Source organism: Oncorhynchus masou, chromosome 29 (genome assembly GCF_036934945.1).
Source record: "Oncorhynchus masou masou isolate Uvic2021 chromosome 29, UVic_Omas_1.1, whole genome shotgun sequence".
In the NCBI taxonomy this organism is placed as follows: Eukaryota; Metazoa; Chordata; class Actinopteri; order Salmoniformes; family Salmonidae; genus Oncorhynchus; species Oncorhynchus masou.
Window position 1 is genome coordinate 92970482 of NC_088240.1, and position 17104 is coordinate 92987585.

The window sequence follows — 17104 nt, forward strand, 5'->3', positions numbered from 1 at the left end:
ATAATAATTTGTTCTTAACTGACTTGCCTGGTTAAATAAAGGTTAAAAAAAAAACTTTTCCTTAAAGATGTTTAATTTAGCTGAAAGCAAAGTCCCGTCTCTGTGGAAAACCACGGTTTCTGTCCCCAAAACGGTGAATAGATCTCCGTTTGGGATGCAGCCCAACTGATTACAGGTAGTCTTTGCCCTGGAGGGACTGTTGCAGGAAGAGACAGACCGGAGCGCTGTGGAAGAGGTGAGGTGAGTAGATCTGAGGGTAGAATTATAAGACAATCAATATGTTTAATAAAGGATTTGTTACGCCGACTACTGTTGTATATTTCACGTGTGATGTATTGTCAGTAACTGACTTGCCTAGTTAAATAAAGATTCCCTATCAACAGTTGTGGGTTATTCCACAATGACAGGGGAGGATTTTAGAGTTGGATTTTACCTATATTATTTACAAATATATTTCTATTTTTAGATGAAATATTAATATATTTTATATCTTTATAGTTTGTCATTTTTGTTGCAATTACTAGTGCTTTTCTCTCCATTTCACAGAGTATTCGACAGGATCTTGTGTCTATCAGGACAGTGAAAGGAAGAGGAAGGTTTATTGCCTGGTTAAGGACACAGGTATATTTCTCTGAATGATTAAGACTTATTACCTGACGAAAATATTTTAGGAGGGTAACATGGATCAATCGAAAAGAAGCAGTGAAGTCCAACTCCCACCGCCCTACTCTCAGGACGATGGCCAACAGAACACCTATGGCCAACGGAACAACTATGGCCAACAGAACACCTATGGCCAACGGAACACCTATGGCCAACAGAACACCTATGGCCAACGGAACACCTATGGCCAACGGAACACCTATGGCCAACAGAACACCTATGGCCAACAGAACACCTATGGCCAACGGAACACCTATGGCCAACGGAACACCTATGGCCAACAGAACACCTATGGCCAACAGAACACCTATGGCCAACAGAACACCTATGGCCAACAGAACTCCAGTTCTCCCCACTACGGTCTGAACGTTGGCCCTGGCAACATAGCCGTGGTCTCTCCAGCGGGGCGGTATAACGACGTGGGTCAGGGTCATCCCGAGGACCAACAACAACAATGGGCTGCTCCACTACCACCTGACTATTCCACCGGGCTGGAGGACACCGGCTGCTTTGATGACAAGGCTATAAGAAGAGGTTAGTCGGTGCCTACGTCTGAAATGATACCCGATTTTGCTATGTAGTCGCCTACTTTTGACCAGCGCCCATAGGGTTCTGTTGAAAAGTAGTGCACTACATAGGGAATAGGGGGGGCATTTGAGACTCAGACACAGGGTTTTTGGCGGGGGGGTGGGGTTGGTGTCCTTGTAACATGATGATCTGGGGCACGCATCAATCCTCTCCTATTAGGAGTGCTGATTTAGGATCAGTTTTCCCTTTAAGATCACAATTAATATGATTGTATGGACAGGGTAAACCTGATCCGAGATCAGCAACCCATTAAATAAACAAGCTCTGTGCTGAAAGCAGCTCTACTGCGGTGCTCCGTCTTATTGGCCTGAAGTTTACCAGTGGGCCCACTGTAAACACCTGGTTGAGGTATACCTGACTCAGTGGGCCCACTGTAAACATCTGGTTGAGGTATAAATGACTCAGTGGGCCCACTGTAAACACCTGGTTGAGGTATACCTGACTCAGTGGGCCCACTGTAAACACCTGGTTAAGGTGTACCTGACTCAGTGGGCCCACTGTAAACACCTGGTTAAGGTGTACCTGACTCAGTGGGCCCACTGTAAACACCTGGTTGAGGAATACCTGACTCAGTGGGCCCACTGTAAACACCTGGTTGAGGTATACCTGACTCAGTGGGCCCACTGTAAACACCTGGTTGAGGTATACCTGACTCAGTGGGCCCACTGTAAACACCTGGTTGAGGTATACCTGACTCAGTGGGCCCACTGTAAACACCTGGTTGAGGTATAAATGACTCAGTGGGCCCACTGTAAACACCTGGTTGAGGTATACCTTACTCAGTGGGCCCACTGTAAACACCTGGTTGAGGTATACCTGACTCAGTGGGCCCACTGTAAACACCTGGTTGAGGTATACCTGACTCAGTGGGCCCACTGTAAACACCTGGTTGAGGTATACCTGACTCAGTTGGCCCACTGTAAACACCTGGTTGAGGTATACCTGACTCAGTGGGCCCACTGTAAACACCTGGTTGAGGTATACCTGACTCAGTGGGCCCACTGTAAACACCTGGTTGAGGTATACCTGACTCAGTGGGCCCACTGTAAACACCTGGTTGAGGTATACCTGACTCAGTGGGCCCACTGTAAACACCTGGTTGAGGTATACCTGACTCAGTGGGCCCGCTGTAAACACCTGGTTAAGGTATACCTGACTCAGTGGGCCCACTGTAAACACCTGGTTGAGGTATACCTGACTCAGTGGGCCCACTGTAAACACCTGGTTGAGGAATACCTGACTCAGTGGGCCCACTGTAAACACCTGGTTGAGGAATACCTGACTCAGTGGGCCCACTGTAAACACCTGGTTGAGTTATACCTGACTCAGTGGGCCCACAGTAAACACCTGGTTGAGGTATACCTGACTCAGTGGGCCCACTGTAAACACCTGGTTAAGGTATACCTTACTCAGTGGGCCCACTGTAAACACCTGGTTGAGTTATACCTGACTCAGTGGGCCCACAGTAAACACCTGGTTGAGGTATACCTGACTCAGTGGGCCCACTGTAAACACCTGGTTAAGGTATACCTTACTCAGTGGGCCCACTGTAAAAACCTGGTTGAGGTATACCTGACTCAGTGGGCCCACTGTAAACACCTGGTTGAGGTATACCTGACTCAGTGGGCCCACTGTAGACACCTGGTTGAGGTATACCTGACTCAGTGGGCCCACTGTAAACACCTGGTTGAGGTATACCTGACTCAGTGGGCCCACTGTAAACACCTGGTTGAGGTATACCTGACTCAGTGGGCCCACAGTAAACACCTGGTTGAGGAATACCTGACTCAGTGGGCCCACTGTAAACACCTGGTTGAGGTATACCTGACTCAGTGGGCCCACAGTAAACACCTGGTTGAGGAATACCTGACTCAGTGGGCCCACTGTAAAAACCTGGTTGAGGTATACCTGACTCAGTGGGCCCACTGTAAACACCTGGTTGAGGTATACCTGACTCGGTGGGCCCACTGTAAACACCTGGTTGAGGTATACCTGACTCAGTGGGCCCAATGTAAACACCTGGTTGAGGAATACCTGACTCAGTGGGCCCGCTGTAAACACCTGGTTGAGGTATACCTGACTCAGTGGGCCCGCTGTAAACACCTGGTTAAGGTATACCTGACTCAGTGGGCCCACTGTAAACACCTGGTTGAGGTATACCTGACTCAGTGGGCCCACTGTAAACACCTGGTTGAGGAATACCTGACTCAGTGGGCCCACTGTAAACACCTGGTTGAGGAATACCTGACTCAGTGGGCCCACTGTAAACACCTGGTTGAGGTATACCTGACTCAGTGGGCCCACAGTAAACACCTGGTTGAGGTATACCTGACTCAGTGGGCCCACTGTAAACACCTGGTTAAGGTATACCTGACTCAGTGGGCCCACTGTAAAAACCTGGTTGAGGTATACCTGACTCAGTGGGCCCACTGTAAACACCTGGTTGAGGTATACCTGACTCAGTGGGCCCACTGTAAACACCTGGTTGAGGTATACCTGACTCAGTGGGCCCACTGTAAACACCTGGTTGAGGTATACCTGACTCAGTGGGCCCACAGTAAACACCTGGTTGAGGAATACCTGACTCAGTGGGCCCACTGTAAACACCTGGTTGAGGTATACCTGACTCAGTGGGCCCACAGTAAACACCTGGTTGAGGAATACCTGACTCAGTGGGCCCACTGTAAAAACCTGGTTGAGGTATACCTGACTCAGTGGGCCCACTGTAAACACCTGGTTGAGGTATACCTGACTCAGTGGGCCCACTGTAAACACCTGGTTGAGGTATACCTGACTCAGTGGGCCCACTGTAAACACCTGGTTGAGGTATACCTGACTCAGTGGGCCCACTGTAAACACCTGGTTGAGGTATACCTGACTCAGTGGGCCCACGGTAAACACCTGGTTGAGGAATACCTGACTCAGTGGGCCCACTGTAAACACCTGGTTGAGGTATACCTGACTCAGTGGGCCCACTGTAAACACCTGGTTGAGGTATACCTGACTCAGTGGGCCCACTGTAAACACCTGGTTGAGGTATACCTGACTCAGTGGGCCCACTGTAAACACCTGGTTAAGGTATACCTGACTCAGTGGGCCCAATGTAAACACCTGGTTAAGGTATACCTGACTCAGTGGGCCCACTGTAAACACCTGGTTGAGGTATACCTGACTCAGTGGGCACACTGTAAACACCTGGTTGAGGTATACCTGACTCAGTGGGCCCACTGTAAACACCTGGTTAAGGTATACCTGACTCAGTGGGCCCACTGTAAACACCTGGTTGAGGTATACCTGACTCAGTGGGCCCACTGTAAACACCTGGTTAAGGTATACCTGACTCAGTGGGCCCACTGTAAACACCTGGTTAAGGTATACCTGACTCAGTGGGCCCACTGTAAACACCTGGTTAAGGTATACCTGACTCAGTGGGCCCACTGTAAACACCTGGTTGAGGTATACCTGACTCAGTGGGCCCACTGTAAACACCTGGTTGAGGTATACCTGATCCAGTGGACCCACTGTAAACACCTGGTTGAGGTATACCTGACTCAGTGGGCCCACTGTAAACACCTGGTTGAGGTATACCTGACTCAGTGGGCCCACTGTAAACACCTGGTTGAGGTATACCTGACTCAGTGGGCCCACTGTAAACACCTGGTTGAGGTATACCTGACTCAGTGGGCCCACTGTAAACACCTGGTTGAGGTATACCTGACTCAGTGGGCCCACTGTAAACACCTGGTTGAGCTATACCTGACTCAGTGGGCCCACTGTAAACACCTGGTTGAGGTATACCTGACTCAGTAGGCCCACTGTAAACACCTGGTTGAGGTATACCTGACTCAGTGGGCCCACTGTAAACACCTGGTTGAGGTATACCTGACTCAGTGGGCCCACTGTAAACACCTGGTTGAGGTATACCTGACTCAGTGGGCCCACTGTAAACACCTGGTTGAGGTATACCTGACTCAGTGGGCCCACTGTAAACACCTGGTTGAGGTATACCTGACTCAGTGGGCCCACTGTAAACACCTGGTTGAGGTATACCTGACTCAGTGGGCCCACAGTAAACACCTGGTTAAGGTATACCTGACTCAGTGGGCCCACTGTAAACACCTGGTTAAGGTATACCTGACTCAGTGGGCCCACTGTAGACACCTGGTTAAGGTATACCTGACTCAGTGGGCCCACTGTAAACACCTGGTTAAGGTGTACCTGACTCACTGGGCCCACTGTAGACACCTGGTTAAGGTATACCTGACTCAGTCGGCCCACTGTAGACACCTGGTTAAGGTATACCTGACTCAGTGGGCCCACTGTAAACACCTGGTTGAGGTATACCTGACTCAGTGGGCCCACTGTAAACACCTGGTTGAGGTATACCTGACTCAGTGGGCCCACTGTAAACACCTGGTTGAGGTATACCTGACTCAGTGGGCCCACTGTAAACACCTGGTTGAGGTATACCTGATCCAGTGGACCCACTGTAAACACCTGGTTGAGGTATACCTGACTCAGTGGGCCCACTGTAAACACCTGGTTGAGGTATACCTGACTCAGTGGGCCCACTGTAAACACCTGGTTGAGGTATACCTGACTCAGTGGGCCCACTGTAAACACCTGGTTTAGGTATACCTGACTCAGTGGGCCCACTGTAAACACCTGGTTGAAGTATACCTGACTCAGTGGGCCCACTGTAAACACCTGGTTGAGCTATACCTGACTCAGTGGGCCCACTGTAAACACCTGGTTGAGGTATACCTGACTCAGTAGGCCCACTGTAAACACCTGGTTGAGGTATACCTGACTCAGTGGGCCCACTGTAAACACCTGGTTGAGGTATACCTGACTCAGTGGGCCCACTGTAAACACCTGGTTGAGGTATACCTGACTCAGTGGGCCCACTGTAAACACCTGGTTGAGGTATACCTGACTCAGTGGGCCCACTGTAAACACCTGGTTGAGGTATACCTGACTCAGTGGGCCCACAGTAAACACCTGGTTAAGGTATACCTGACTCAGTGGGCCCACTGTAAACACCTGGTTAAGGTATACCTGACTCAGTGGGCCCACTGTAGACACCTGGTTAAGGTATACCTGACTCAGTGGGCCCACTGTAAACACCTGGTTAAGGTGTACCTGACTCACTGGGCCCACTGTAGACACCTGGTTAAGGTATACCTGACTCAGTCGGCCCACTGTAGACACCTGGTTAAGGTATACCTGACTCAGTGGGACCACTGTAGACACCTGGTTAAGGTATACCTGACTCAGTGGGCCCACTGTAGACACCTGGTTAAGGTATACCTGACTCAGTGGGCCCACTGTAGACACCTGGTTAAGGTATACCTGACTCAGTGTGCCCACTGTAGACACCTGGTTAAGGTGTACATGACTCAGTGGGCCCACTGTAAACACCTGGTTAAGGTATACCTGACTCAGTGGGCCCACTGTAGACACCTGGTTAAGGTATACCTGACTCAGTGGGCCCACTGTAAACACCTGGTTAAGGTATACCTGACTCAGTGGGCCCACTGTAGACACCTGGTTGAGGTATACCTGACTCAGTGGGCCCACTGTAAACACCTGGTTAAGGTATACCTGACTCAGTGGGCCCACTGTAGACACCTGGTTGAGGTATACCTGACTCAGTGGGCCCACTGTAGACACCTGGTTGAGGTATACCTGACTCAGTGGGCCCACTGTAAACACCTGGTTAAGGTATACCTGACTCAGTGGGCCCACTGTAGACACCTGGTTGAGGTATACCTGACTCAGTGGGACCACTGTAGACACCTGGTTAAGGTATACCTGACTCAGTGGGCCCACTGTAGACACCTGGTTAAGGTGTACCTGACTCAGTGGGCCCACTGTAAACACCTGGTTAAGGTGTACCTGACTCAGTGGGACCACTGTAGACACCTGGTTAAGGTATACCTGACTCAGTGGGACCACTGTAGACACCTGGTTAAGGTATACCTGACTCAGTGGGCCCACTGTAAACACCTGGTTAAGGTATACCTGACTCAGTGGGCCCACTGTAAACACCTGGTTAAGGTATACCTGACTCAGTGGGCCCACTGTAAACACCTGGTTAAGGTATACCTGACTCAGTGGGCCCACTGTAAACACCTGGTTAAGGTATACCTGACTCAGTGGGCCCACTGTAGACACCTGGTTAAGGTATACCTGACTCAGTGGGCCCACTGTAAACACCTGGTTGAGGTATACCTGACTCAGTGGGCCCACTGTAAACACCTGGTTAAGGTATACCTGACTCAGTGGGCCTACTGTAAACACCTGGTTAAGGTATACCTGACTCAGTGGGCCCACTGTAGACACCTGGTTAAGGTGTACCTGACTCAGTGGGCCCACTGTAGACACCTGGTTGAGGTGTACCTGACTCAGTGGGCCCACTGTAAACACCTGGTTGAGGTATACCTGACTCAGTGGGCCCACTGTAGACACCTGGTTAAGGTATACCTGACTCACTGGGCCCACTGTAAACACCTGGTTGAGGTATACCTGACTCAGTGGGCCCACTGTAGACACCTGGTTGAGGTATACCTGACTCAGTGGTTCCACTGTAAACACCTGGTTGAGGTATACCTGACTCAGTGGGCCCACTGTAAACACCTGGTTAAGGTATACCTGACTCAGTGGGCCCACTGTAAACACCTGGTTAAGGTATACCTGACTCAGTGGGCCCACTGTAAACACCTGGTTAAGGTATACCTGACTCAGTGGGCCCACTGTAAACACCTGGTTAAGGTATACCTGACTCAGTGGGCCCACTGTAAACACCTGGTTAAGGTATACCTGACTCAGTGGGTCCACTGTAAACACCTGGTTAAGGTATACCTGACTCAGTGGGCCCACTGTAGACACCTGGTTAAGGTATACCTGACTCAGTGGGCCCACTGTAGACACCTGGTTAAGGTATACCTGACTCAGTGGGCCCACTGTAGACACCTGGTTAAGGTATACCTGACTCAGTGGGCCCACTGTAAACACCTGGTTAAGGTATACCTGACTCAGTGGGTCCACTGTAAACACCTGGTTAAGGTATACCTGACTCAGTGGGACCACTGTAGACACCTGGTTGAGGTATACCTGACTCAGTGGGCCCACTGTAAACACCTGGTTAAGGTATACCTGACTCAGTGGGACCACTGTAGACACCTGGTTGAGGTATACCTGACTCAGTGGGCCCACTGTAAACACCTGGTTAAGGTATACCTGACTCAGTGGGACCACTGTAGACACCTGGTTGAGGTATACCTGACTCAGTGGGCCCACTGTAAACACCTGGTTAAGGTATACCTGACTCAGTGGGCCCACTGTAAACACCTGGTTAAGGTATACCTGACTCAGTGGGCCCACTGTAAACACCTGGTTAAGGTATACCTGACTCAGTGGGTCCACTGTAAACACCTGGTTAAGGTATACCTGACTCAGTGGGCCCACTGTAGACACCTGGTTAAGGTATACCTGACTCAGTGGGCCCACTGTAGACACCTGGTTAAGGAATACCTGACTCAGTGGGCCCACTGTAAACACCTGGTTAAGGTATACCTGACTCAGTGGGACCACTGTAAACACCTGGTTAAGGTATACCTGACTCAGTGGGCCCACTGTAAACACCTGGTTGAGGTATACCTGACTCAGTGGGTCCACTGTAAACACCTGGTTACTGTTAAGTGATTTGTTTCCACAGGCTTTATAAAGAAGGTGTACCTGACTCAGTGGGACCACTGTAGACACCTGGTTAAGGTATACCTGACTCAGTGGGCCCACTGTAAACACCTGGTTACTGTTAAGTGATTTGTTTCCACAGGCTTTATAAAGAAGGTGTACCTGACTCAGTGGGACCACTGTAGACACCTGGTTAAGGTATACCTGACTCAGTGGGCCCACTGTAAACACCTGGTTACTGTTAAGTGATTTGTTTCCACAGGCTTTATAAAGAAGGTGTACCTGACTCAGTGGGACCACTGTAGACACCTGGTTAAGGTATACCTGACTCAGTGGGACCACTGTAGACACCTGGTTAAGGTATACCTGACTCAGTGGGCCCACTGTAAACACCTGGTTAAGGTATACCTGACTCAGTGGGACCACTGTAGACACCTGGTTAAGGTATACCTGACTCAGTGGGTCCACTGTAAACACCTGGTTAAGGTATACCTGACTCAGTGGGTCCACTGTAAACACCTGGTTACTGTTAAGTGATTTGTTTCCACAGGCTTTATGAAGAAGGTGTACCTGACTCAGTGGGCCCACTGTAAACACCTGGTTAAGGTATACCTGACTCAGTGGGCCCACTGTAAACACCTGGTTAAGGTATACCTGACTCAGTGGGTCCACTGTAAACACCTGGTTAAGGTATACCTGACTCAGTGGGCCCACTGTAAACACCTGGTTAAGGTATACCTGACTCAGTGGGTCCACTGTAAACACCTGGTTAAGGTATACCTGACTCAGTGGGCCCACTGTAAACACCTGGTTAAGGTATACCTGACTCACTGGGCCCACTGTAAACACCTGGTTAAGGTATACCTGACTCAGTGGGCCCACTGTAGACACCTGGTTACTGTTAAGTGATTTGTTTCCACAGGCTTTATGAAGAAGGTGTACCTGACTCAGTGGGCCCACTGTAAACACCTGGTTAAGGTATACCTGACTCAGTGGGCCCACTGTAAACACCTGGTTAAGGTATACCTGACTCACTGGGCCCACTGTAAACACCTGGTTAAGGTATACCTGACTCACTGGGCCCACTGTAAACACCTGGTTAAGGTATACCTGACTCAGTGGGCCCACTGTAGACACCTGGTTGAGGTATACCTGTCTCAGTGGGCCCACTGTAGACACCTGGTTAAGGTATACCTGACTCAGTGGGCCCACTGTAAACACCTGGTTAAGGTATACCTGACTCAGTGGGCCCACTGTAAACACCCGGTTACTGTTAAGTGATTTGTTTCCACAGGCTTTATAAAGAAGGTGTACCTGACTCAGTGGGTCCACTGTAAACACCTGGTTAAGGTATACCTGACTCAGTGGGTCCACTGTAAACACCTGGTTAAGGTATACCTGACTCAGTGGGCCCACTGTAAACACCTGGTTAAGGTATACCTGACTCAGTGGGCCCACTGTAAACACCTGGTTAAGGTATACCTGACTCAGTGGGCCCACTGTAAACACCTGGTTAAGGTATACCTGACTCAGTGGGCCCACTGTAAACACCTGGTTAAGGTATACCTGACTCAGTGGGCCCACTGTAAACACCTGGTTAAGGTATACCTGACTCAGTGGGCCCACTGTAAACACCTGGTTAAGGTATACCTGACTCAGTGGGCCCACTGTAAACACCTGGTTAAGGTATACCTGACTCAGTGGGCCCACTGTAAACACCCGGTTACTGTTAAGTGATTTGTTTCTACAGGCTTTATAAAGAAGGTGTACCTGACTCTGATGATTCAGCTTCTCGTCACCTTTGGGATCATCTGTGCCTTTCTGTATTGGTGAGGCACTTTTAAGTGTTACCCAACTATAAAACTTCAACACTTTTAAGACTTCAACACTTTGAGTGTTACCCAACTATAAAACTTCAACACTTTAAGTGTTACCCAACTATAAGACTTCAACACTAAGTGTTACCCAACTATAAAACTTCAACACTTTTAAGACTTCAACACTTTCAGTGTTACCCAACTATAAAACTTCAACACTTTCAGACTTCAACACTTTAAGATTTCAACACTTGCAGTTGTCCAACACGTTGAAGTGTGGAAAGCAGTTTCCCCGTTAGATTCCAATGTTATATTTTTAACTGCACAATACCACAGCTTTATAATGTACCTACATGAAGTGTATAAAACAAAGAGATGAGTTGCCTTCTGTCATCGTAGGGAGGCTCTGAGGCTCTGGTCCATGAAGACCTACTGGTTTTCTTCCTGTATGATGTAAGTAACATCGTCCACTGAATCCCACGGAATCTCTTTGCTTTTACTCCTGGGCCAGTATTCAGAAACCTTCCCACCGCAGGAGGGCTGATCTGGGATCTGATTGGGTCTTTGAGATGATGTCGTGGAATATTCTAATCGAATGAGAGAGAACTTTTGTCATCTCTTCAAACAATCATCTTTGTTCAATATGGATTAATGATTGTAACAATGAGTCTGGTCGACCAAACACCCTGAGTGTTGAACCGAGTAACTTTTACACAAACGCAGAGTTCTTTATACGACTGACACTAAGAATGCTTAGTCATGGTTGGTTCAACCCCTCCCATGCAGACCAAGGATCATCATGAGCCACTCTGGGTTCATCTGGTCGTTATCTGCACAGGGTTGTTGTCTTAACCCCACCCTGGCTTAGTTTCCCAGATGGAAGGATGATTTTGAGACAATGAGGGATTGTTCTCTGCTCCTAAGCTATCTCTAGTAAAACACATTCTTGTCTCGGTAATGCAGTTTTTAAACTAATTTTGTCAGCTCAAGCCATCTCTAGTGACCATACTCCCAGATTAGCTGCAAGAAGCTAGAGTGGAGACCATAAAAACAGAGACACTAGCAGGACAGAAATGTCTTACTATTAGTTAAATATTAATGGTTAACAATGAATATAAAATAAATCCGGTAAATAGGTCAATTGTCTCTCACAATCATAAAAAATGCCATGACATGGACATTGGACCTGATGCCAAATCAGCACTCCTACTCTGAGTCACTTTATGAACAACAGGCCCTGACATCTAAACAATGGACAAATGAACCCCATACACGAAGACCTTTATATTGAGCGCTGTGATTGTACCATATTGTATTAATATATTGTACCGTTGTTTCCTGAACAGAGCAGTGGTGCTTGTCATCATCATTTCCTTGTCCTGTTGTGTCAACGTACGTCGGAAGGTCCCGCTCAATTTCCTAGCCTTGGGACTGTTTGTAAGTATCGATTCCAAGAAGGCATCAATAAACTGTTCACACGTTGGTTGTATTGTCTGACCTTTGTGTTTCTGTGTAGACCACTGCAGAAGGTCTACTGCTGGGCTCTGTGACTGTGTGAGTACTGTATGCCTCTGGAGGGACCCTGATGTACTTGCTCTCTGATGGCTAGACTAAATCCTTTACCATCCAACATGTTAGTCAGCGGGTTGGCAGTATGAGCTTATGTTTAAACCAATCCACCATGGAGGTTGGCAGTATGAGCTTATGTCTAAACCAATCCTTCATGGAGGTTGGCAGTATGAGCTTATGTCTAAACCAATCCTCCATGGAGGTTGGCAGTATGAGCTTATGTCTAAACCAATCCACCATGGAGGTTGGCAGTATGAGCTTATGTCTAAACCAATCCACCATGGAGGTTGGCAGTATGAGCTTATGTCTAAACCAATCCTCCATGGAGGTTGGCAGTATGAGCTTATGTTTAAACCAATCCTCCATGGAGGTTGGCAGTATGAGCTTATGTTTAAACCAATCCTCCATGGAGGTTGGCAGTATGAGCTTATGTCTAAACCAATCCTCCATGGAGGTTGGCAGTATGAGCTTATGTCTAAACCAATCCTCCATGGAGGTTGGCAGTATGAGCTTATGTCTAAACCAATCCTCCATGGAGGTTGGCAGTATGAGCTTATGTCTAAACCAATCCTCCATGGAGGTTGGCAGTATGAGCTTATGTCTAAACCAATCCTCCATGGAGGTTGGCAGTATGAGCTTATGTCTAAACCAATCCTCCATGGAGGTTGGCAGTATGAGCTTATGTCTAAACCAATCCACCATGGAGGTTGGCAGTATGAGCTTATGTCTAAACCAATCCACCATGGAGGTTGGCAGTATGAGCTTATGTCTAAACCAATCCACCATGGAGGTTGGCAGTATGAGCTTATGTCTAAACCAATCCTCCATGGAGGTTGGCAGTATGAGCTTATGTTTAAACCAATCCACCATGGAGGTTGGCAGTATGAGCTTATGTCTAAACCAATCCACCATGGAGGTTGGCAGTATGAGCTTATGTCTAAACCAATCCACCATGGAGGTTGGCAGTATGAGCTTATGTCTAAACCAATCCTCCATGGAGGTTGGCAGTATGAGCTTATGTCTAAACCAATCCTCCATGGAGGTTGGCAGTATGAGTTTATGTCTAAACCAATCCACCATGGAGGTTGGCAGTATGAGCTTATGTCTAAACCAATCCTCCATGGAGGTTGGCAGTATGAGCTTATGTCTAAACCAATCCTCCATGGAGGTTGGCAGTATGAGCTTGTGTCTAAACCAATCCTCCATGGAGGTTGGCAGTATGAGCTTATGTCTAAACCAATCCTCCATGGAGGTTGGCAGTATGAGCTTATGTTTAAACCAATCCACCATGGAGGTTGGCAGTATGAGCTTATGTCTAAACCAATCCTCCATGGAGGTTGGCAGTATGAGCTTATGTTTAAACCAATCCTCCATGGAGGTTGGCAGTATGAGCTTATGTCTAAACCAATCCTCCATGGAGGTTGGCAGTATGAGCTTATGTTTAAACCAATCCACCATGGAGGTTGGCAGTATGAGCTTATGTCTAAACCAATCCTCCATGGAGGTTGGCAGTATGAGCTTATGTTTAAACCAATCCTCCATGGAGGTTGGCAGTATGAGCTTATGTCTAAACCAATCCTCCATGGAGGTTGGCAGTATGAGCTTATGTCTAAACCAATCCTCCATGGAGGTTGGCAGTATGAGCTTATGTCTAAACCAATCCTCCATGGAGGTTGGCAGTATGAGCTTATGTCTAAACCAATCCTCCATGGAGGTTGGCAGTCTGAGCTTATGTCTAAACCAATCCTCCATGGAGGTTGGCAGTATGAGCTTATGTCTAAACCAATCCTCCATGGAGGTTGGCAGTATGAGCTTATGTCTAAACCAATCCTCCATGGAGGTTGGCAGTATGAGCTTATGTCTAAACCAATCCACCATGGAGGTTTGTAGGGATACCTGACTAATAGATCCAGTAATACTTCAGTGTAGTGTTGAAAAACTCCAGTAACTTTCCCAAAACTTTAAAGTTTTCCAGAAATCATGGTTGGAGAATTCCTGCTTTCAGTTTTATTCCCTCCCAATTCCGGGGGCATCGTCCAACCAGGACTTCTGTAAAAGCTTCGGGAATTTGTTGGAAAGTTACAGAAACGGTGAACCCCTATTTCAGTGATAGATGAGAGTTTGGTTTTTGTTGCAGGTTCTATGAGGCGGAAGCTGTTATGTGGGCTGTGGGCGCCACAGCACTGGTCTCCCTGGCTCTGAGTGTCTTCGCCATGCAGTCCAGAGTACGTCTCACTCCATAGATGTAGAAAGACGACACTCCTGAAATCCTTGTAAATGACCGTGTTCTGTGAAAGCACGGGCATCGCCCTTAGTGGCTATCTTCCATTTTAAAGTAGTCCATTCCCTCTCCTTCAACTTGTGAGTGTACTGGTAATCTATGAAGAAACAATAACGCACTGCATACCACCATCTACTGTGCTGCAGTGTGTGCAGGCCGAACAAGTAAAAGCCAGGTTGGTGATTTACTGCCACCTGCAGTTATAGAATATTTGCTGAGGAGTTTAAATCATTGGCTGACGCCTCCTGATGACCTGAATGGAATTCAAAATTACTACTTCAAAATGGGGAGAATCTCAAAAGCATTTCCTTGATTCGTCACATCCTCTCTCCTCACCTCCTTCTCAAAACCTATAGGATGACAAGGTCCTGAGGTTCCTCCTTCTCAAAACCCATTGGATGACAAGGTCCTGAGGTTCCTCCTTCTCAAAAGCCATTGGATGAAAAGGTCAGAAGGGAGGGAGCTCTGACCTTTTCATCCAATGGGTTTTGAGAAGGAGGCGAGGAGAGAGGACATGGGGATTCAAGGAAATGCAATTGCAGGCTGAGTGTGATAAGGTATGGCACGTTAAAAAAAGTTTTGCGGGTTAAGTTTCCATGTACCGAACAAAACGATCTAAGTTAAATGGTTTCCTGCATTTTCAACTCTACCATGATTTTGTCACAAAAACTGTTGCAGTGATACAGCAAACTATCCCAAGATTTCGACAGTTCGACAGTTCATGATTTTGACAGTTCGTGATTTAGACAGTTCGTGATTTCGACAGTTCGTGATTTAGACAGTTCGTGATTTCGACATTTCGTGATTTTGACAGTTAGTGATTTTGACAGGTTGTGATTTCGACAGTTAGTGATTTCAACAGTTCGTGATTTAGACAGTTTGATTTCGACAGTTTGCTGATGAAGTGGACAGAGTGAGGTATATGATGAGATTTGAATAAAAGACAGATCATTTTTAGTGTATCTTAGTTAAATGCACTGACTAAGTGGCTCTGATTAAGAGTGTCTGCTAAATGTAGCTTACCAGCAGTCTACCATCTTTCCTCATTTCTGTTATAGTGGGACTTCACCTTAGCCAGTGGGGGCTTGTGGGTGTTCTGTTGGACTCTCATATCCTTTGCATTGTTGTGTGGAATCATGCGATCCCAGGTAAGTCAACAGTCATTTCACAGGTATACCAGTATGTACAAAATATTTAAAAAAGGGGCAATCTGCTATTTAAACAGTAACAATGTCTTCCACGCCACTGTTTTGGTGAACAGCTGAAGAATGTGTCTGTACAAATGTAACCACTCTCAATTTCATAGGCTATGGATGCATTGACTGGCCCGAAAATGGATGTACCCATCGCAGATTGCCCCTTTTTAAAACAACAGTATTTTATCTTGTAATGGAGATTAAAGAACATTAACCATGTTTCAGTTTTTAGAAATACACTTGTTCAGGAACTAACTTCGTCTTGTGTTTTTAATCCATAGTATGTGTACATTGTGTACGCTTGCCTGGGAACCTTGCTATTTTCTTTGGTAAGTCCTTTCATTGGCTAGGGTTGTTAAGAAAGCTAGTCCTTTCATTGGCTAGGGTTGTTAAGATAGCTAGTCCTTTCATTGGCTAGGGTTGTTAAGAAAGCTAGTCCTTTCATTGGCTAGGGTTGTTAAGAAAGCTAGTCCTTTCATGGGCTAGGGTTGTTAAGAAAGCTAGTCCTTTCATTGGCTGGGGTTGTTAACAAAGCTAGTCCTTTCATTGGCTAGGGTTGTTAAGAAAGCTAGTCCTTTCATGGGCTAGGGTTGTTAAGAAAGCTAGTCCTTTCATTGGCTAGGGTTGTTAAGAAAGTTAGTCCTTTCATGGGCTAGGGTTGTTAAGAAAGCTAGTCCTTTCATTGGCAAGGGTTGTTAAGAAAGCTAGTCCTTTCATTGGCTAGGGTTGTTAAGAAAGCTAGTCCTTTCATTGGCTAGGGTTGTTAAGAAAGTTAGTCCTTTCATTGGCTAGGGTTGTTAAGAAAGCTAGTCCTTTCATTGGCTAGGGTTGTTAAGAAAGCTAGTCCTTTCATTGGCTAGGGTTGTTAAGAAAGCTAGTCCTTTCATTGGCTAGGGTTGTTAAGAAAGCTAGTCCATTCATTGGCTAGGGTTGTTAAGAAAGCTAGTCCTTTCATTGGCTAGGGTTGTTAAGAAAGCTAGTCCTTTCATTGGCTAGGGTTGTTAAGAAAGCTAGTCCTTTCATTGGCTAGGGTTGTTAAGAAAGTTAGTCCTTTCATGGGCTAGGGTTGTTAAGAAAGCTAGTCCTTTCATTGGCTAGGGTTGTTAAGAAAGCTAGTCCTTTCATTGGCAAGGGTTGTTAAGAAAGCTAGTCCTTTCATTGGCTAGGGTTGTTAAGAAAGCTAGTCCTTTCATTGGCTAGGGTTGTTAAAACCTGTTAAGGATGCTGCGAATTTTCGCAGTTTTTTGTTAAAAATCACGCAACATTTCAACGCCCTGCTAGTCATGCCAGGA

The 17104-nt window shown here is 47.1% G+C and overlaps 1 protein-coding gene across 2 annotated transcripts in view; it reads left to right on the forward strand.

Moving 5' to 3' along the window:
* zgc:110410 (uncharacterized protein LOC553618 homolog) overlaps positions 1 to 17104 on the forward strand; it is a 19929-nt gene continuing 2825 nt past the window's right edge. Inside the window, exons 1-9 of one of the 2 annotated variants that reach the window (XM_064946877.1) lie at positions 1 to 240; positions 547 to 1197; positions 10700 to 10778; positions 11166 to 11219; positions 12113 to 12203; positions 12283 to 12320; positions 14473 to 14560; positions 15675 to 15764; positions 16094 to 16141. In XM_064946877.1, coding sequence (XP_064802949.1) covers positions 681 to 1197; positions 10700 to 10778; positions 11166 to 11219; positions 12113 to 12203; positions 12283 to 12320; positions 14473 to 14560; positions 15675 to 15764; positions 16094 to 16141 — 1005 coding nt within the window. In that variant the 5' untranslated portion in view covers positions 1 to 240; positions 547 to 680. The remainder of the gene's footprint in view (positions 241 to 546; positions 1198 to 10699; positions 10779 to 11165; positions 11220 to 12112; positions 12204 to 12282; positions 12321 to 14472; positions 14561 to 15674; positions 15765 to 16093; positions 16142 to 17104) is intronic. The other variant, XM_064946878.1, reaches the window with a different exon arrangement.